Below are 22,962 nucleotides of genomic sequence, written 5' to 3'. Positions count from 1 at the left end.
CTTTGGAAGAGGATTTTAGAGCTTATGAAAGAGTGTAAATGGCTTGGAAGAGTGGGAGGAGACAGTAGGAGAGGGAGAGCTGAGAAACATTCAGTTTCCAGGATTCCAGGGCTGTCCTCTCTGATTGTGCTCCATGTCCTAGCAGGCTAGCTGGCTGCCAGTGTGACCTCACCCTCTCCAGTGCCCCCTACTCGGTGCCAGCTATGAGTTCCTGCAATTTCACACATGCCACCTTTGTACTCATTGGTATCCCCGGATTAGAAGAAGCCCATTTCTGGATTGGCTTCCCCCTGCTTTCAATGTATGCTGTAGCAGTGTTTGGAAACTGCATCGTGGTGTTCATCGTAAGGACGGAGCGCAGCCTGCATGCTCCCATGTACCTCTTCCTCTGCATGTTGGCAGCCATTGACCTGGCATTGTCCACATCCACCATGCCCAAGATCCTCGCCCTCTTCTGGTTTGATTCCCGGGAGATTACCTATGATGCCTGCATTGCCCAGATGTTTTTTATTCATGCCCTCTCAGCTATTGAGTCCACCATCCTGCTGGCCATGGCCTTTGACCGTTATATAGCCATCTGTCACCCACTACGCCACGCAGCAGTGCTCAACAATACAGTAACAGCCCAGATTGGCATGGTGGCCGTGGTCCGTGGATCCCTCTTCTTTATCCCACTGCCTCTGCTCATCAAGCGGCTGGCCTTCTGCCACTCCAATGTGCTCTCACACTCCTATTGCGTGCACCAGGATATGATGAAGTTGGCCTATGCAGACACATTGCCCAATGAGGTCTATGGTCTTACTGCCATTCTGCTGGTTATGGGCGTGGATGTCCTCTTCATCTCCTTGTCCTATTTTCTGATTATACGAACAGTTCTACAACTGCCTTCCAAGTCAGAGCGGGCCAAGGCTTTTGGAACCTGTGTGTCACACATCGGTGTGGTTTTAGCCTTCTATGTTCCTCTCATTGGACTCTCAGTGGTTCACCGTTTTGGAAAAGGCCTTGACCCCATCGTGCATGTTCTTATGGGTGATGTCTATCTACTTCTGCCTCCTGTGATCAATCCCATCATCTATGGTGCCAAGACCAAAAAGATCAGAACTCGGATGCTAGCTATGTTCAAGATCAGCTGTGACAAGGACCCTCACGCTGTGGGAAGCAGGTGATCTTTACCACTTTCCCTTATCTTTAGTGGCTTGACATAATGATTTCCTAATACTAGCTTATTTCTAATTGCCTATTTAATGATTTTTCCTGCTGTGGCCTCCAAATGCTACCTCTGCTTGGGATGAAAGTTTGGAGGCTACCATGATTTCCTTTCATAGGAAATTAGTTTTTATTAATGAAAATTCACAATTTTGGAATATAAATTCTTGAGCATCACAGCTGATGGTATAATTGGCAATATGTAGCAAGAAATTTTTAAAACTTATATGCTTTAATGCTTTCTCACTTTTGGAAATTTATTCTAACAAAATATCCCTAAATGCTGAAAGCAGTTTTTCATAAAATACATTGGCTACACCACTATTAATCATATACTAAAGATCACAGGATATAATATATAAAAGTAAGGAATAGTAAATTTGACTATGGTCCATTTATTTAATGAAATATATGTGGAACAATCCATATTAAAAGAATATTATGTGACCTTTAAAGACTCTGCTATAAAATGAAACATGCATATAATGTTAAAAATAAAATAAAAAGGGGGCGCCTGGGTGGCGCAGTCGGTTAAGCGTCCGACTTCAGCCAGGTCACGATCTCGCGGTCCGTGAGTTCGAGCCCCGCGTCGGGCTCTGGGCTGATGGCTCAGAGCCTGGAGCCTGTTTCCGATTCTGTGTCTCCCTCTCTCTCTGCCCCTCCCCCGTTCATGCTCTGTCTCTCTCTGTCCCAAAAATAAAATAAACGTTGAAAAAAAAAAAATTTAAAAAAAAAAAATAAAATAAAATAAAATAAAAAGGACACATGATTGAAATTAACTTGAAAAGCAATCTATGCCTTCAAGGAAATGTGCTCAAATTAGTGACTCATTTTAGTTTTGACTTTCTAAATTTATTTATTATGGATGTCTTGTTTAAATGACATGTATAACTTTCAAAATGAAGAAAATGAAACTGATAATTTACACAAACCTAAGCTTGTCAAAGACCTCATTGTTGGTTTACTATGCAATATCTGAAAATTTATCTAAGCCCTACACAATAATGCTAATGAACATGTCTTAAGTGCTTACCATGTTCTAGGCACTATACTAACTGCTTTAGAGATTTTATCTGATCTTCACAACAATTTTGGGGGGTAGGTACCATTTTTGTCCCCCATTACAAGTGAGAGAAATGAGCCTTTCATTAACAAGATAACTAAGTCATAGTTTGTGGGTGCTGTGCCAAAATTTGAAATTGAGTTTGATAACCAAATATAGTTACTTAATTTCCACATTATATTGCTTCCTGTTTAATATATTCCATTTATTTCTTCAGCCTGTGCAAATCCTGTTTTCTCTCTGCTGTGTGTCTTCTAAGATGAGTGACTTTGTGTTGAGAGATAACCCTGCCCTCATGAGCAACAAATCCAGATTGCTCTTCATGATTTATAGTCACCTTTCAGGTTCTACAGTCTGTTTCTTTCCAGATTAAGGGAGAGTATTTTTGTCTACTTATAGATTACATCTTCTCACCCATATCTCCCTTTTGTCAGTATATCCTGTATCTTTTAAACATTTCATATGTGTGGGTTTTAACTTAAGTATAAGACAATAAAATTTTATTTTAAATTTTGCTAAGTGTTATGCCTACTGTTTTGATATTTCTAGAATCCTATAAACTCAGATTTGAAGATGCAGGAGATTCTCTAGTCTACTTTCCTAGTCTACCACAGGTATTGTTTGTACAACTGTGAAGATGCTGAATGCATCTTTTCTCAAGGTGGGATATTTCCATTTTATGGTTGAAATCAGATCTGATGAGAAGCTGAAACGTGACTACAATCATTGGGTCTCTTAGTAGCTTCACTGAATAAATGTTGGGTGGGAGATTTCGGTGGATAAACCAAGGGGGAGACTCCAATATCCTTAGAGCTTCCTTAGGAGAAGGAAACATCAGACACTTAACCTCTCCTCTGGAGAAAGGGTCCTCCTAGTATATGTATCTGTGATCATCCAATTGTGATTCCCTGCTCAGAGGCAGTCAAGTGGCCTCCAAAGTCACACAGCTAATCAACACAGATAGACTAGGACTGAGAGAAAGAACTAGAATGGAAGAAATGAGTGACTTCCCTAAAGAAACAAAGAGATGCCCATTCTCTGTAAAAGTAGAGATTCAGGTATTGGGACTCACCCTAAATAATGAGGACAGGAGACTCATTTAATGAGACTGAACCTCATTATGTCTCTCTCCACAACCTCCATCCTCTTCTATCTTCCTGTGTATTACTGAACCTCAAATCATACCCTCCCACCTAGTTCCATATGCCTAAGAGCATGGCCATATTGACAATTTAATAAAGTATGTATCTTTTGCTTTTAAATCTCTCATGGTATTCCACTGCAGCCCAACTTACTCATATTCTATTGCCATCTCCCCGACCCTTCCCTTTGCCCTAAGATTTTCATTTTTTTTCTTTTAAACACTGCTTTTATTTTTTGTAAGTTTTAATTTAAATTCCAGTTAGTTAAAATACAGTGTAATATTGGTTTCAGGTGTACAATATAGTGATTTAACATTTTCATACAACACCCAGTGCTTATCGCAACAAGTACACTCCTTAATCCCCATCACCTATTTCACCCATCCCCCCACCCACCTCAATTCTGGTAACCATCAGTTTGTTCTCTATAGTTAGGAGTCTGTTTCTTGGTTTGCCTCTCTCACTCTCTCTCTCTGTCTTTGCTCGTTTATTTTCTTAAATTCTATGTATGAGTGAAGTCATATGGTATTTGTCTTTCTTTTACTAACTTATGCTAAGTGAAATAACATTTTCATTTTTTAAAAATAGTCCAAAGACTGGGGCACCTGGGTGGCTCATTCTGTTAAGCAGCCAACTCCTGATTTTGGCTCAGGTCACAGTCTCAAGATCGTGAGTTTGAGCCCCATATCAGGCTCAGTGCTCACAGTGCAGAGCCTGCTTCATATTCTCTGTCTCTGTCTCTGTCTCTCTCTCTCTCTCTGACCCTCCCCCACTCACGCTTGCTCTCTCTCTCTCAAAATAAATAAATGTTAAAAGAATTGTTTAAATAAATAAAAAACAAACAAAAGTAGTCCAGAGACTTGTTTGCCAATATTCATAGCAACACTATATTCACAGTAGCCAAAAAAGTGGAAACAACCTAAGTGTTCATTAACAGATGAATAAACAAAAGGTGGTATATACATACAATAGAATATTATTCAGCCATAAAAGGAATAAAATTTAGATACATATGACAATATAGATAAACCCTGAGAGCATTATGCTAAGTAAAACAAGCTACACTCAAGAGGACAAATACTGTTTGATTCCACTTACATGAATATGTAGAATAGACAAATTTATAGACACAGAAAGTAGAATAGAGGTTACCAGGGGCTGGGGGAACGGATGATGAGGTGTTATTTAATGAGAACAGAGTTTCAATTTGTACTGATGAGAAAGTTCTAGAAATAGATAGTGGTGATAGTTGCACAACAATGTGCAACTAATTTAATGCCACTAAATTGCACACTTAAAAAACTGCTAAAGTGGTACATTTTGTGTTATGTTTCTTTCACCACAATAAATGGTCACCAAAGAAAAAAGGCAAATTTTTCATTAGCATTATCAATTTTTTATCAAGAACATGTTGAAATGATTGTATTTTGGATATACTGGGTTAAAGAAAATACCCTTTTATAAAAGTAACCAATAAGGATGATATTTAATCTCTTGTATTAAGGGAAGGAAAGAGCTCTAGGATGGGATTTATGAGCTCAGAGGTATAGTTCCTATTCTGCCTCCAGGTGGGTGACCTTGTCTAATTCACATAATCTCTCTGAATTAACTCTATAAAACAAGGTGATTAAATTAGATAATCTCTGAATCCCATCCCATTCTAAATATAATGTGCTCTGAACATTGAGAAGTCTTAAACAATTCCAAAGGGCCTGTAAGACTGAAACCCTGCAGGGACTCCTGGAAACTGCCTTCTGATTCACATAAGACAGCCAAGCCCCTTCCCTGAGGCCACACCTGCTATTTGCCCAAAGGTAGTATTTATCAATTCTATCACCAACCCCTAATTCTGCCAATTAAGACTCTTTCAAAACTCAAAACTGCTCTCAATGGCAGGGATTTTCCACCCTAGAAAATATTCACAAGTTCCCTAAAAGGAAGCTCAATCCAATAGAAAGAGCAGTTTTGTGGCTCATCAAGTCAATTCACCCTCTGTGAGCCTTGTTTGCCTCATCTGTTCTTAGGGATAATAACACTATCTACCCCTCAGGGTTTTAGTGAGAATTATGTGCAATGATCCACATATAATGCTTAGCACAGTATTTAGTACATAGTTTGAACTCAATAAATACTCATTATTATCATTACCATGGAGAGGGCAGTGGGTGATAATCCCTGACTCACAGGGATATTGAAGGGATAGAAATGTGGTTTCTGTCTGTGGCAAGCAAGCCACAGATTTTTTGTAAACAGTCATGTAGCTACATTAGCCTGGAAGCTTGGAGTTTAAGAAATGCGCTTCTCTCTCTCTCTCTCTCTCACCAGGACTAAGTGTGGTAGAAGGGAGAAGTAAGATTCAACTGGGATTCAAATAGGATTGATATGACTAATCTTATGTACAAAAGGAAGAAAACCAACAGAAGGTCATATTGTTCAAAGCTGTCCCAGGAAAATGTGATTGCATTCTAGAATGTGGCAAACTAAAGGGATAGTTATGGCCATTGCTTATTCCTTGTTCACATGGGCCACAGTCCTGGGAGAGTGTTTGACTTCTGGTTCCCATTGATCTGGAAGGGCTTCCAGGAGGAGGCCCTCTGGGTGCTTGCAGAGCTGAGTCAACTTAGAGAGGTGATCATAGGCAGCCCCTGCCGTGAGAGGCCTCTGGGTTTCAGGCAAGTGCTCACTGAAATGAGAGTATCTTTCCCAGTGAAAAGGGGTCTCCAGGGACCAAGGATCATAAAAACACTGCCCTGTTCCCAGTCATGTTTATGTTGGCCTGGTCAGTGGAGGGCACTTGTTTAGGTAGCCAATTGCCCTTGAGAGTCAGAGTCTGAGGTTGTCTGGTAAGTAGGATAGTTTCCATCCCCCAGTAATTTCATTTAGTCCCCATCTCTGAGCAGCAAATCATTTGCACCAAACTAGATTGACAAGAAATGACGACTGAACATAAATTTGTTTCTGGGGACAGAGATTTCCCCAAACTTTTCTTTTATTAAAAGAAAAGATTTACTCTCAATCCACATTTATGACCAGAGATTAGCAGCATCACATATCTAAGATTCTTTCCAATGATTATCATCACCAATTCTCCCAGGCCATGCCAAAATTCATGCCTAAAGTCCATTTTTTAATATCATTCAATGTTAAGCATTCAAGAATCAGTTACAATGTTCCAGGACCTATAAAAGATGAAAGGAATACAAAAACAAAAACAAAAACAAAAAAACAATAGTGGATTTTATAGGGGTTGTCATATATTATCCAAAGACAAGAGATAACAAGTGTTGACAAGAATGTGGAGAAAAAGTAAAACTTGTGCATTTTTGGTGGGAATATAAATTGGTACAGTCACTATGAAAAACAGCATGGAGGTTACTCAATAAATTAAAAATGTGGGACCCAAGGAAGTTAACAAAAATCCCCTACCCCTGGACAAGCAGAGCAAGACTAACTCCATTTTGTGCTATACCCACCATCTCATGTATAACCCCACATGACCTACTTATTGCTTAAGACACTCCCCCACCCTAGTCAAGCCGCTGAGCACACCCTTACTGGAAACCGGCTCATATAGGAATGCGGAACCCCTAACCGCCAAAGAATGTAAACCCTGCCTTTTGCCCACCAAACCTGCACACCAATTCTTAAACCCCGCCTTTTGCCCGCCAAACTTGCGCGCCAATTCTGACCAGAGTGATAGGCTAGTTCAAACAGTTACTATAGGGTAAATTGTAATTCAATTGGCCACCTGCGTGTGGACTGACATGACTATGCGACTTTCTGTGTGTGTTACAATCTCATTGGTCACTGGCCCCTATAAAACTGCTACACCTCTTAACCTAGGGTCCAAGTCCCTGCTCCGCTGTGTTGGGTATACTTGGGCCCAAGCTCGAGCTTGCAAATAAACCCTCGTGCGTTTGCACCAGTATTGGCTCCTTGGTGGTCTCTCGATTCAAAATTGGGGGCATTACAAAAATAGAACTACCATATGTGATGCAGCAATCCCATGTCTGTCTGGATATACATGCAAAGGAAATGAAATCATTATCTCAAGAACATATGTGAACTCTCATATTCATTGCAGTATTATTCACTACAGCCAAGATATGGAAACAAGAAAAGGTATGAAACATTATTCAGCCTTAAAAAAGAAGGAAATCTTGCCATTTGCAACAAGATGGAGGAAACTAAAAGGCATTATGCTACACAAAACATGCCAGGCAAAGACAAATACTGTATAGTACCACTTATATCACTTATATGTGTAATGAAGAAAAAAAAGTCAAACTCATAGAGAGTAGAATGGTTATTGCCAGAGGCTGTGGATGGGGAAATAGAGAAAGTTGGTAAGAGTATAAATTTTCAGTTACAAAAATAAATTTTGAGGATCTAAGTATAACATGGTGACTAAAGTTGGTAATACTATATTGGATAATTAAAATTTGCTAAGAGAGCAGAACTTAAATGTTCTCAGCAAGAAGAAAGAAAGAAAGAAAGAAAGAAAGAAAGAAAGAAAGAAAGAAAGAAAAGAAAACATGTAAAATAACAGATGTGTTGATTAATTCAGTGGTGGGAATCCTTTCACAGTGTATACAGATACCAAATCATCATATAAATACAAATATATTTATAAATTTATATTTATTTATTTTAATTTATTTAAATATATTATAATTTTATTTGTTAATTGTACCTCAATACATACTTTAACTCAAAAATGACCACTGACTTAAATGTAAAATAATAATAATAATAATAATAATAATAATAATAATGTAAGCATAAATCTAAAACTTTTAGAAAAACTTAGGAGTAAATCTTCAGGATTTAGGGCAAAGTGTTCTTAGTCTTGTCACCAAAAACATGAGTCCTTAAAGGAAAAACTGATAAATTAGGACTCATTAAAATTAAAAACTGCTTCTGTGTCAAGGACTCAGTTAAGAGCATGAAAAAAAAAAAACCTCCAGAGTGAGAGAATATATTTGCAAATGATATATCTAACAAAGCCCTAGAATCTAGAATATATAAAGAACTCTGAAAATTTAACTAGAAAAAAAATCTAAGTAGAAATAAGCAAAAGACATGAAAAGACATTTCATGGAAAAAGAACCAGATGCAAAAAAAAAAAAAAAAAAAAAACATGAAAAGTTCAGTTATTTGCCAGTAGAAAATAAATATTAAAACCCAGTGAAATATCACTATATATCTAGCAGAATGGCTAGTTTCTTTAAAAAGAGGTGAAAATATCAAATACTGGCAAGGATGTGGGGAAACTGGATTGCTGGTTGAAATGTAAAAGGGTATAGCCAGCCACTCTGGAAAACAATTGGGCAATCTCTAAAAATAGTAAACATGCAAGTAACATATGCCTGAACATTTGTATTCCTGGGCATTTATCCCAGAGAAATGAAGAGTTATGTTCACCAAAAGCTTGCACATAAATGTTTATAGCAACTTTATTCATAATGGCCAAAAACTGGAAACACAGATGTTCTTCAATAGAAGAATGATTAAACAAACTGTGGTACAGCCCTGCTCTGTAATACTACTCAGCATTTAAAAGGAATGAACTCTTAATGCATTAAATTATCTGGATAAATCTCCAGAGAATGATGCAGTGGGGAAAAAAATCCCAAAAGATTACATACTGTATGATTTCAATTATATAATATTCTTGAATTCACAAAATTATGGAGATAAAGAACACATTAGTAATTTCCAGCGATTAAAAGGGAGATGGGAGGAAAAAAAGTGGATGGGGCTATAAAAGGACAACATGAGGGATCCTTGTGTCTCTGGAAGTGTTCTGTATCTTCACTGTAGCAATGCCGATATCTGTATTTTGATACTGTACTATTATTTTGCCAGATATTACCATTTGAGGAAATGGTTGAAGAGTACATGGGATCTCTATATTAAATCTTAATACTGCATGTGCATCTACAAACATCTCAAAATAAAAAGCTTTAAAAAAATTCTTAAGGAGTCAATAAGTTTGGAATATGGTGGTGGAGTAGGAGGACCCTAGACATACCTCTTCCCATGAACACAACTAGATAACTAACAAATCATCCTAAATACCACAGAAATCAACCTGAAGATTGGCAGAACAAACTCTACAACTAAAGGTGTAGAAGAGGTGACACTGAAGAAAGGTAGGAAGTGCGGAACATGGTTTGGGAGAGAAATAGATTGTGGCCATTGCAGCAGGAATGGAGCTGCAGTCACAGAGAAAAGGCAAGAGACAGACTAGCACTGAGGGGAGTGCACAGGGAAAATAAATCCCCATAGCAATTGGCTTGGAAAGCAAGAGGCAACAAATTTTATGAATTCCCGCAACCAGTGGGGCTGAAAGCCTGGAGTTTTAAAGGTCACTATGTTTGGCTCGGGGAGAGCTTGGAGGGCATTGGGGCTGCTCTCGGAGAGGAGGCAGGCAAACATCTTGCAGACATACAGCATGGAAACAGAGATATGAAGAGTACCTGGGGCACACAGTGGGGAGGTTATTTGCTCATCTTGGAGCACTTCCCAGAGAGACAGCAATCCCAGGTAGACTCCTCCAAGAACAAAGGAACTAGCCAGTGCCATTTCCCTCCCCTGCCCTTCAGCATAAGCACAGGGCCACTTGCTACCTAACTTTCTTACACCAAGCCCCACCACTCCAGCAGAAATACCCCTCCCAATTACGCTAGCCTCAGTCTCAGCATGGTGGACTACCTCCCCCAGAAGTCCTGCACAAGTCTCTGCTCACACCATGTCTCCCAACAAGGGAGTTTTGCAGAGCCTTGGTTCCTGTGGCAGTGGCAACAAGCCTCATTTCAGAAACAGATAAGAACACACCTAGTTAATGCACCACATTTAGGCCAGGGCCCAAATACTCCCCACAATAGGCAAAGAGAGCCTCTGCAGATGACTGGCCTAAAGGATAAAGCAGCCAGACAAGAGAGCACACTCCAGAAGTGCCAGACTCTAGGGAATCAGGGACACTATACTGTAAGGCACTACAGGACTTCTTCTTCATAAGACCATTACACTCAAGAACAAAGTACATAGCTGACTTTCCTAACACAGAGAAACAGGTACAGAGACTTATACAAAATGAGAAGACAGAAAATTTTAAATTTTATCCCAGATGAAAGAACAGGATAAGTCCTCAGCCAGAGTTCTAAGTGGAATAGATAACATGCCTCACAGAGAATTTAAAGTGCTGATCTTAAGAATACTCACTGGACTTGAGAAAAGAGTAGAAGACATGAGTGAGACCATTAACACAGAGATAAGGAATAGCAGAGATAAAGGATGCAATAAACCAGATCAGAAACATGCTTGATGGAATGAACAGCAAGATGGAAGAAGCATAGGAATGAATTAGTGACCAAGAAGACAGAGTAATGGAAAGTAATCAAGATGAACAAAATAGAGGAAAAATAATTATCAAAATGAGAACAGACTTAGGGAACTCAGTGACTCCATCAGATATAATAACATTCGAATTATAGGAGTCCTAGAAGAAGAGAGAGAAAGTGGGGGGGGGGGGGGGGAGAAAATTTATTAGCTGAACTTCCCTAACCTGGGGAAGGAAATAGATATCCAGATCCCAGAGGCCAGTGAGCTCCCATCAAAGTCAACAAAAGCAGATCCACACCAAGACATATTTTAATTAAACTGGCAAAATATAGTGATACAGAAAAATCTTAAAAGCAGTAAGACAAAAGAAAACGGTAGCTTACAAGCAAAAACCCATAAAGCTAGCAGGGGATTTTTCAGCAGAAATTTGGCAAACCAGAATAGAGTTGCATGATATATTCTAAGTGCTGAATAGGAAAAATCTGCAGCCAAGAATACTCTATCCAGCAAAGCTATCATTCATAATAGAGAGATAAAGAGTTTCCCAGATGAACAAAAACTAAAGGAGTTTGTGACCTAGTACTAAACCAGCACTGCAAGAAATATTAAAGGGGACTCTTTGAGTGGAAAGGAGAGACCATTAAAAAGACCACTTTTGGGGAGGAAAGAAGAGACCTATTAAAAAAATCAGTCAAAGAACTCACAAAATAAAAGGATATAAAATATGACAACATATACCTAAAACATGGGGAGGAGAGGATTAAAGAACGGGTTCTAACTGCCTCCAATTGGGACTCCAAGCCTGAGCTGTATCTGGTGCTGGCACAGCCCCCAGAAGGCATCTGCATTTGCTACTGGTGGCAGCCACAGTGAGCCAGGCCAGTTCCTCAGTGCCCAGCACCATCACTCCTAGCAGTCTGGAGAATGTACATAGGCTGGCAGTGAAGCTCATGCATCCCAGCCACTGCTCCCTTACCTGTTCTGGAGAGAAGGGAAGATGAGGGAGTTGAACTCAAAGTCCAGCCAGCCCTTGGCCTTCAAGCATGAGAAGAATGGTACTGAGAAGCAGGGGTGGGGCAGACTGGGCAAGCAGCCTCCAATGAGTCCTGTGTCGGTGCTGGTAGCTAGTCAGAAGGAACCCAGTGAGGTGCCAGCACCTAAGCAACCTCAGGGCCAACCAAAGGGGAAAAACAACAAGGGTGCTGTCAAGATGCAGAAAACTACAACTCCCAGGAGGAAATCAAGGGGCAGAGCCAAAGAAACTGGAGAAGGTAGAAGAAAAGGGCATTTCCTGGGAGTCCTCATAGGAAAAGCAGTAACTACACCATACCACCTACTCCATCACCAAGAAGCAGTTTCCTTCTGGGACTGGACAGCTCCACTCCACTTCCATTGCCCCCACCCCTCTCCCAAACCTACCCATCACTGCCACCCACCTGTGTTCTCACCACCATACTACACAGCACATTAGCTGCTGCAGGGCCCCAGAACTGAGTGAGGAGCCGTTTCTTTTGGTCTCGGTTTCTAGCAACCCCTCTCACCCATGCACACATTTGCCCTGCCAGACGAAGCTGACTTTGCACCTTGCCTCACCCTGCCTCTGCTGTGTCCCCATGCTCAGTGATACAGACATTGCTGACTAGACTCTTGGCTTGGGGGGGGGGGTCCCTTCTGCTTCCCCATTCTTCCCTCTAGCTTACCACTAAGGAGCCTGGGATGGCTCCCCTGGCCTTAAAAGGGGCCCAGCCCCATCTCATTGTAATATGCCCCATTCCACAGCACTAGCAGAAGCTGGTATGGCCAATGTAGAGGGGTGCTCATGCCCCCAACCAGCCTTTACTTCACGAGGTGCAGCTCACATCCACTTTTCTCCCCACCTTGCCTAGTCCTTCCTCTAGGTTGGACAGCCCCCTTTGGGGCACAGGAAGAAAAGGTAGGAAGGGATTGAGCCCTTTACCCTCTCTAAATGAGATCCAGTGCACCTCACTCCCACCCTGAAATCTACTGCAGTGATGAAATGCAGTCATCCTTTCTCCAGGTGAAGTCCAGGAGACCCATGTTCCTTGTGGCAGCCACCTACAGTGGGGTTAAGCCACTGTTCAAATCCATCCATTTCCACCCCAGGCCTCAGTTTCCTATTTCCTCACATGGAACACTAATAACAAAGAACTAGCCTTGCCCACCCCCCCTTCTGCTCCTCCCTACCCCTGATGGTTCTGCTTCCATTTTTCCTCTGTTCACAAACTACCTTTGGAATGTTGCACTGTTTTTGTTCAATGTTTCCATTTTTGGACGTCAGTCATTGTTTCTATGACCAGCATCAAATGTTCCTCCTCATTGCCTTCTCCCATTCTGCCCACATTCCCCTTCTCCAAGATGCTCTTAGGAGAAGGGGCCTGGGGCAAAGCAGACTGTGTTACCAACCACCCCAGGCCCAGGGAGGGTGGCACCCTGTCCCTAGGATGCTGCAGCAGAGTGAGAGGGGGCCTGTATTGACTGTTGAGGTATAGGGGACACCTCCTCCCCTGTTCTGCTGGGGCGAGGTGGGGGGTAGTCATTATTTGTCCCAGTCTGGACCCTCCTCTCTAATCTGGTTTCCCTACCTGCAGTTATATGAATTTAAAAATATCCTTTTCCAGAAAAAAAAGAGTGAGTTCAAACTTAAATGGCCATTAACTTAACATAAACTCTATATGCAGAAGACATTATATACAAACCTAATGGTAATCACAAATCAAAAACCACTAATAAATACGCAAAGAATAAAGAGAAAGAATAAAGAAAGCGAAAGAATATATCAGTAAAGAAAATCAGCAAACCATGAAGAGAGAAAGATAAGGATCAGAGAAGATCTTCAGAAACAACCATAAAACAACTAATAAAATGACAATAAATACATATATATCAATAATTACTTTGAATATAAATGGACTAAACGCTCTAATAAAAAGACATAGGGTGACAGAATGAATTAAAAAAACAAGGCCCATCTATATGCTGCCTATAAGAGACTCATTTTAGACCTAAAGACATGTCCAGATTGACAGTGAGGGGATGAAGAAATATCTTTCATTCAAATGGATGACAAAGAAAAACAGAGTAGCAATACTTATATTGGACAAAAGGGACTTTAAAACAAAGACTATAATAAGAGACAAAGGATGATGCTATATGATAATAAAGGGACAATCCTACAAGAAGATAGAACAATTGTAAATATTTATGCACCCAGAATGGGAACACTCAAATACATAAACCAGTTAATAACAAAAAACAAAGTAACTAATTGATAATATTACAGTAATAGTAGGGGACTTTAATACCCCAAACATCAATGGACAGATCATGTAAACAGAACATCAACAAGGAAAAAATGGCTTTAAGTGACACACAGGAACAGATGGATGAAACATATATATTCAGAACAGTCCATCCTAAAACAGAAGAGTACACATTTTTTTAAGTGAACATAGAACATTCCCAAGAAGAGATCACATATTAGCCCAAAAAACAAGCTTCAATAAATTTAAGATCAAAGTCATACCATGCATATTTTTTGACCACAGTACTATGAAACTAGAAGTCAACCACAAGAAAAATTCTGGAAAGAGCACAAATATATACAGGTTAAATAACATGCTACTAAACAATGAATGGGTCAACCAGGAAATAAAAAAGTTCAAAAGTACATGGAAAAAAGTGAAAATGAAAATATGATGGTCCAAAACCTTTAGGATGTAGCAAAAGTGGTTCTAAGACAGAAGTTTATAGCAATATAGGTCCACTTCAAGAAGCAAAAAAAATCTCAAATAAACAACCTAACCTTACACCTAAAGGAGCTAGAAAAATAAAAACAAAAACTAAACCCAACAGAAGTAAGAAAATAATAAGGGTAAAGCGAAAATAAATGATATACAAACTAAAAAAAAAATAGAACAGATCAATGAAACCAGAAGCTGGTTCTTTGGAAAAAAAAAAAAAATCAATAGATTTAATAAACCTCTGGCCAAACTTATCAAGAAAAAAAAAAGAGAAAAGACTAAAATAAATAAAATCACAAGTGAGAGAGGAGAAATAACAATCAACATCACAGAAATACAATTATGAGAATATTATGAAAAACTGTATGCCAACAAATTGGACAACCTAGAAAAACAATGAATAAATGGAAACAGGAAGAAATAGAAAATCAGAACAGACCAATAACCAGTAAAAAACTTGAATCAGTAATCAAAAACCTCCCAACAAACAAAAGTCCAGGACCAGATGGCTTCACAGGTGAATTCTACCAAACACATAAAGAGTTAATGCTATTCTTCTCAAAATTTTCCAAAAAATAGAAGAGGAAGGAACACTTCCAAATTTAATCTATGAGGCCAGCATTACCCTGATACCAAAGACTCCACTGAAAAAGAGAATTACAGGCCAACATCTCTGATAAACATAGATGCAAAAATCTTCAACAAAATACTGGCAAACTAAGGCACTTACATGGCTCAGTCGGTTAAGCGTCTGACTTTGGTTCAGGTCATGATCTCGCAGTGAGTGCGTTCAAGCCCCACGTTGGGCTCTGTGCTGACAGTTCAGAGCCTGAAGCCTGCTTCAGATTCTGTCTCCCTCTCCCTCTCTGCTTCTCCCCAACTTGTGCTCTGTCTCTCTTTCTCTCAAAAATAAGTAAACATTAAAAAAAAAATTTTAGGGGAGCCTGGGTGGCTCGGTCGGTTGAGCGTCCGACTTCGGCTCAGGTCGTGATCTCACGGTCTGTGAGTTCGAGCCCCACGTCAGGCTCTGTGCTGACAGCTCAGAGCCTGGAGCCCATTTCAGATTCTGTGTCTCCCTCTCTCTCTGCCCCTCCTCTGTTCATGCTCTGTCTCTCTCTGTCTCAAAAATAAACAAACATTTAAAAAAAAAATTTTTAAATACTGGGCAAACCTAATTCAACAATACATTTAAAACATCATTCACCATGATCAAGTGGTATTTATTCCTGTGTTGCAAGAGTGGTTCAATATTCACAAATCAATGTGATACACTATATCAATAAGAGAAAGGATAAGAACCATATGATCATTTCAACAGATACGGAGGAAGCATCTGACAAAGTGCAATATCCATTCATGATAAAAATCCTCAACAAAGTAGGCTTAGAGAGGACACAAGTCAACATAATAAAGGCCATATATGAAAATCCCACAGCTAACATCATCCTCAATAGGGAAAAACTGAGAACTTTTCCCCTGTCGGGAACAAGGCAAGAATGTCCAGTCTATTAAACATAGTACTAGAAGTCCTAGCCACAGCAATCAGAAAGCAAAAAGAAATAAAAGGCGTACAAATCAATAAAGAAGTAAAACGTTCACTACTTGTAGATGACACTACAAGTAGTTCTACAAGAGATGATACTCTATACAGAACACCTGAAAGACTCCACCAAAAAGAAAACTGCAAGAACTGAAAAACAAATTGGGTAAGGTTGCAAAATACAAAATCAATCTCAGAAATATGTTGCATTTCTATACACCAATAATGAAGTGGCAGAAAGAAATATTTTTAAAAAAGAATCCCATTATAATTATACCCAAAATAATGAGATACCTAGGAATAAACCTAACTAAAGGGTGAATGATCCACACTCTGAAAACTATAAAACATTCACCAAAGAAACTGAAGATGACACGAAGAAATGGAAAGACATCCCATGCTCATGGATTAGAAGAACAAATATTGTTAAAACGTCTATATTGCCCAGGGCACCTGGATGGCTCAGTCAGTTAAGCATCAAACTTCAGCTCAGGTCATGATCTCACCATGCATGGATTTGAGTCCTACATCATGCTGACAGCTTGGAGCCTGGAGCCTGCTTTGGATTCTGTCTCCCTCTCTCTCTACCCCTCCCCTGCTCACACACACTCTCTCTCTCTCTCAAAAATAAACATTAAAAAAAATTTTTAATGTCTATACTGCCCAAAGCAATCTACACATTTAATGAAATCCCTATCAAAATACCAATAGCATTTTTCACAGATATAGTACAATTCTGAAATTTGTATGGAACCACAGAAGACTCTGAATAGCCAAGGTAATCTTAAAAAAGAAAAGAAAAGCTAGAGGCATCACAATTCCAGGCTTCAAGTTATATTACAAAGCTCTAGTAATCAAAGCAGTATGGTACTGGCACAAAAATAGACACACAGATCAATGGAATAGAATAGAAAACCCAGAACCCACAACTATATAGCCAATTAATCTTTGAGAAAGCAGGAAAGGGTATCCAATGGGAATAAGACAGTCTTCAACAAATAGTGTTGGGAAAACTGGTCAGCTACATGCAAGAGAATGAAACTGGACCACTTTCTTATACTATACACAAAAATAAGTTAAAAATGGATTAAAGACCTAAATGTGAGACCTGAAGCCATAAAAATCTTAGACGAGAGCACAGGCAGTAATTTCTCTGACATCCACCATAGTAATTTTATCCAAATATGTCTCCTGAGGCAAGGGAAACAAAAGCAAAAATAAACTCTTGGGACTTCATCAAAATAAAAACTTCTGCACAGCAAAGGAAACAATCAACAAAACTAAAAGGCAGCCTACAGAATGGGAGAAGATATTTGCAAATGATATATCAGATAAAAGGCTAGTATCCAAAATATATAAAGAATTAATAAATCTCAATACTCAAAAAAAAAACAATTAAAAAATGGACAGAAAATATAAATAGACATTTCTACAAAGAAGACATTTCTCCAACAGACACATGAAAAAATGTTTATCATCACTTATCATCAGGGAAATACAAATCAAAACCATAATGAGATATTACCTCACACCTGTCATAATGGCTAAAATCAACAACACAAGAAACAACAAGTTTTGGCAAGGATGTGTAGAGAAAGAACCCTCTTGCACTGTTGGTGGGAATGCAAACTGGTGCAGCCAGTATGGAAAACAGTATGGAGATTCTTCAAAAAGTTAAAAATAGAACTACCCTATGATCCAGCAGTCATATTACTGGGTATCTACCCAAAGAAAATAAAACACTAATTCAAAGGGATACATGCACCCTTATTTATAGCAGCATTATTTATAATAGCCAAGATATGGAAGCAGGCCAACTGTTCACTGATTGATGAGGGGATAAAGATGTGAGATACATACATATATATATGTATATATATATATAGGTGTGTGTGTGTGTGTGTGTGTGTGTGTGTATAATGGAATATTACTCAGCCATAAAAAGAATGCAATCTTGCTGTTTGTAACAACAAAGAAGGAACTAGAGACTATAATGCTAAGAAAAGTCAGTCAGAGAAAGATAAATACCATACAATTTCACTCATGTGTGGAATTTTATATTTGCTTTTTATAAGTAAAACATACAAGCAAGGCACAAAAAGAGAGAGAGGGAGGGAGGGACAAATCAAGAAACAGACTCTTAACTATAGAGAACAAACTGATGGTTACCAGAGGCAACAGTGGGTGAGGGAATGGGTTAAATAAGTGATGGGGATTAAGGAGAGCACTTGTCATGATGAGCACAGGGTAATGTATGGAGTAGCTGAATATTATACACCTGAAGCTAATACGACACTATGTTAACTGGAATTCAAATAAAAAATTTAAAAAAAACTAAATGAAAAACATCTTAAAGAATCTTGGGTTCCATGCTATGCCATTGAGACTTTTTTTCCATAAGTGATGGGCAGCCAACAAGGAAGTGGTTAGAAGGTGGAGAGGGGGCTGACATGAAGCGCTAAGTGCCATTAATGGTCTCCCTGGCATGATGTGGATGTTGGAGTGGAAGTGGGTAAGAGAGCAGATGGGTTGGGCAAGAACCTTAGAGAAGGCACACCTGAGAGTCTCCGTTTCCTGTGTGAAAGGAGCAATGTCAAATTAGCTGCCAGCAGCAGAGATGGCAGTCTGGGTGAAGAGCTTGAGAAGAATGGTGACTATTTTTTTTTCATTTCTTCCCCCACATAATTTTTTAATATTTATTAAATTAAATTCAAGTTACTTAACAAAAGTGACATATTGACTTCAGGAGTAGAACCCAGTGATTTGTCACTTACATATAACACCCAGTGCTCAGCCCAATAAGTGCACTCCTTAATACCCATCACCCATTTAGTCCAACCCCCCACCCCACTTCCCTCCAGCAATCCTCAGTTTGTTCTCTGTATTTAAGAGTCTCTTATGGTGTGCTCTCTCTCCTTCAAAAATAAAATTAAAAACATTAAATTTTAAAAAGGGGTGCCTGGGTGGTTCACTCAGTTGAGCATCTGACTTCATGATCAGGTCATGATCTCACAGTTCGTGAGTTCGAGTCCCACATAAGGCTCTGTGCTGACAGAACAAAGCCTGGAGCCTGCTTCGAATTCTGTGTCTCCCTCTCTCTCTGTTCCTCCCCCACTCATTCTCTGTCTCTCTCTCTCCTTCAAAAATAAATTAAAAACATTTTTAAAAAATTTTTAAAAGAGTCTCTTATGGTGTGCTTTCCTCTCTGTTTTTACTTGGTTTTGCCTTCCTTTCCCCATGTCCATCTGTTTTATTTCTTAAATTCCACATATGAGTGAAATCATATATATGTTTGTCTTTCTCTGACTTATTTTGCTTAGCAATAAAACTGGAATGGTGATGGGGATGGGAGGAAGATGGTGGCGTAGGAGGACACTGGGCTCACCGCGTCCTGCTGATCACTTAGATTCCACCCACATCTGCCTAAATAACCCAGAAAACCACCAGAAGACTAGTGGATCAGGCTCTCCGGAGCCAAGCATAGACAAGAGGCCCACAGAAGAGAGTAGGAAGGGCAGAGAGGTGGTGCGCGCTACACGGACTAGCGGGAGGGAGCCGGGGCGGTTAAGGGCCGGCCTGCCCAGCAAGGCAGAACCCCCGAGTCTGGCTTGCAAAAGCAGAGGGGCTGGACTCCGTGAGTTCTGACACCCAGCAGGACTTAACATCTAGAGTGTTAAGAGTCAACACCTCTGCTCAGAGAGCAGGAGAGCAAGAGGACACCAAGAGAGAGAGGTGTTGAGCCCCGGAAGACAGAGCTCAGCACAGCAGGGGGAAGAAAGGTGCTGGCCAGAACCATCTCCCTCTCCCATCCCCCAGCTGAAATCCCAAAGGGAATCAATTCTCGTCACCGAACTTGCTTGCACCGCACAAACACCCAACGCTGTGCTTCTGTGGATCCATTCCTCCGACAGGTCTGCCTCTCCCTCCTGGTGCTGCAGGGCCCCTCCCACGGGGGACCACCCACAGCAAAGCAAGCTAAGCCTACCCCTCCCACCCCTGTGCACCTTGTAGATCCACCCCAGCTAATACACCAGATCCCATCAAAGCAGCACCACAAGCCTGGCAGTGTGCAAGTAGCCCAGACAGGGGCCACACCATTCCACACTGAGTCCTGCCCCCGGGAGAGGGGAAGATAAGGTACATACCAGTCTGACTGTGGCCCCAGCAGTGGGCTGGGAGCAGACATCAGCTCTGACTGTGGCCCAGCCCACCAACACAAGTTACTCCAGACAGCACAGAGGAAGAGCCCTGCAGTTCCACACAACTCCAGGGACTATCCAAAATGATGAAAGGGAAGAATTCTCCTCAAAAGAAACTCCAGGAAGTAGCAACAGCTAACGAATTGATCAAAAACAATTTAAGCAATATAACAGAACATGAATTTAAAATAATAGTCATGAAATTAATCGCTGGGCTTGAAAAAAGTATAGAGGACAGCAGAGTATCTATTGCTACAGAGATCAAGGGACTAAGAAACAGGAGGAGCTAAAAAATGCTATAAATGAGGTGCAAAATAAAATAGAGGCGACCACAGCTTGGATTGAAGAGGCAGAGGAGAGAATAGGTGAATTAGAAGATAAAATTATGGCAAAAGAGGAAGCTGACAAAAGAGAGATAAAAAAGCCAGGAGTATGAGAGGAAAATTAGAGAACTAAGTGATGCAATGACACACAACAATATCCGTATAATAGGGATTCCAGAGGAGAAAGAGAGAGAGAAAGGGGCTGAAGGTGTACTTCAACAAATCATAGCTGAGAACTTCCCTGATCTGGGGAAGGAAAAAGACATTGAAATCCAAGAGGCACAGAGAACTCCCTTTAGACGTAACTTGAATCGATCTCCTGCATGACATATCATAGTGAAACTGGCAAAATACAAGGATAAAGAGAAAATTCTGAAAGCAGCTAGGGATAAACACGCTCTAACATATAAAGGGAGACCGATAAGACTAGAGACGGATCTCTCTATTGAAACTTGGCAGGCGAGAAAGGAATGCCAGGAAATCTTCAATGTGATAAACAGAAAAAATATGCAGCCGAGAATCCGTTATCCAGCAAGTCTGTCATTTAGAATAGAATGAGAGATAAAGGTGTTCCCAAAAAAAAACTGAAGGAATTCATCACCACTAAACCAGCCCTAAAAGGGATCCTAAGGGCAATTCTGTGAATGAAATGTTGCAAGGACCACAAAGTACCAGAGACATCACTACAAGCATGAAACCTACAGATATCACAATGACTCTAACCCATATCTTTCTATAACACTGAATGTAAATGGACTAAATGCTCCAACCAAAAGACATAGGGTATCAGAATGGATAAAAAAACAAGACCCATCTATTTGTTATCTACAGGAGACTCATTTTAGACCTGAGGACACCTTCAGATTGAAAGTGAGGGGATGGAGAACTATCTATCATGCTACTGGAAGTCCAAAGAAAGCTGGAGTAGCCATACTTATATCAGACAAACTAGACTTTAAATTAAAGGCTGTAACAAGAGATGAAGAAGGGCATTATATAATAATTACAGGGTCTATCCATCAGGAAGAGCTAACAATTATAAATGTCTATATGCACAGAATACCGGAGCCCCCAAATATATAAAACAATTACTCACAAACATAAGCAACCTTATTGATAAGAATGTGGTAATTGCAGGGGACTTTAATACCAACCTTACAACAATGGATAGATCATCTAGACAGGGGATCAATAAAGAAACAAGGCCCCTGAATGATACATTGGATCAGATGGACTTGACAGATATATTTAGAACTCTGCATCCCAAAGCAACAGAATATACTTTTCTTCTCCAGTACACACAGAACATTCTCCAAGATAGATCACATACTGGGTCACAAAACAGCCCTTCATAAGTATACAAGAATTGAGATCATACCATGCACATTTTCAGACCACAATGCTATGAAAATTGAAATGAACCAGAGGAAAAGTCTGGAAAACCTCCAAAAGCATGGAGGCTAAAGAACACCCTACTAAAGAATGAATGGGTCAACCAGGCAATTAGAGAAGAAGTTAAAAAAAATATGGAAACAAATGAAATGAAAATACAACAATCCAAACGCTTTGGGATGCAGCGAAGGCAGTCCTGAGAGGAAAACACATTGTAATCCAGGCCTATCTCAAGAAAGAAGAAAAATCCCAAATACAAAATCTAACAGCACACCTAAAGGAAATAGAAGCAGAATAGCAAAGACACCCCAAACCCAGCAGAAAAAGAGAAATCATAAAGATCAGAGCAGAAATAAACAATAGAGAATCTAAAAAAAAAAAAAACTGTAGAGCAGATCAACGAAACCAAACTTGGTTTTTTGAAAAAATAAACAAAATTGATAAACTTCTAGCCAAGCTTCTCAAAAAGAAAAGGGAGATGACCCAAATAGATAAAATCATGAATGAAAATGTAATTATTACAACCAATCCCTCAGAAATACAAGCAATTATTAGGAAATACTATGAAAAGTATATGCCAACAAATTGCACAACCTGGAAGAAATGGACAAATTCCTAAACACCCACACACCTCCAAAACTCAAACAGGAAGAAATAGAAAACTTGAACAGACCCATAACCAGCAAAGAAATTGAATCAGTTACCAAAAATCTCCCAACATATAAAAGTCCAGGACCAGATGGCTTCCCTGGGGAATTCTACCAGACGTTTAAATTTTTTTTTTTTCAACGTTTATTTATTTTTGGGACAGAGAAAGACAGAGCATGAACGGGGGAGGGGCAGAGAGAGAGGGAGACACAGAATCGGAAACAGGCTCTAGGCTCTGAGCCATCAGCCCAGAGCCCGACGCGGGGCTCGAACTCACGGACCGCGAGATCGTGACCTGGCTGAAGTCGGACGCTTAACCGACTGCGCCACCCAGGCGCCCC

At 40.0% G+C, this 22,962-nt stretch overlaps 1 protein-coding gene, 1 long non-coding RNA gene and 1 pseudogene across 2 annotated transcripts in view; 2 read left to right on the top strand and 1 right to left on the bottom strand.

Annotated features, from left to right (window-relative positions):
• The window catches only part of LOC123601241 (olfactory receptor 51E2), a 17,114-nt gene extending 15,419 nt beyond the window's left edge, over nucleotides 1-1,695 (top strand). Inside the window, exon 2 of the mRNA XM_045484246.1 lies at nucleotides 146-1,695. Within this exon, the coding sequence (XP_045340202.1) occupies nucleotides 204-1,166 (963 nt within the window). The 5' untranslated portion in view covers nucleotides 146-203 and the 3' untranslated portion in view covers nucleotides 1,167-1,695. The remainder of the gene's footprint in view (nucleotides 1-145) is intronic.
• The window catches only part of LOC123601244, a 24,191-nt gene extending 1,229 nt beyond the window's left edge, over nucleotides 1-22,962 (bottom strand). Inside the window, exons 1-2 of the long non-coding RNA XR_006714027.1 lie at nucleotides 22,933-22,962; nucleotides 21,016-21,019 (exon numbers count right to left, since the gene is read on the bottom strand). This is a non-coding gene — a long non-coding RNA (uncharacterized LOC123601244). The remainder of the gene's footprint in view (nucleotides 1-21,015; nucleotides 21,020-22,932) is intronic.
• Nucleotides 11,756-12,077, top strand: LOC123601243 (annotated as a pseudogene).

The sequence above is a fragment of the Leopardus geoffroyi genome, chromosome D1 (assembly GCF_018350155.1).
Source record: "Leopardus geoffroyi isolate Oge1 chromosome D1, O.geoffroyi_Oge1_pat1.0, whole genome shotgun sequence".
NCBI classification, from domain to species: Eukaryota; Metazoa; Chordata; class Mammalia; order Carnivora; family Felidae; genus Leopardus; species Leopardus geoffroyi.
Note: the sequence above shows the minus strand (reverse complement) of the source record. Positions and strands in the feature narration are given on the sequence as shown.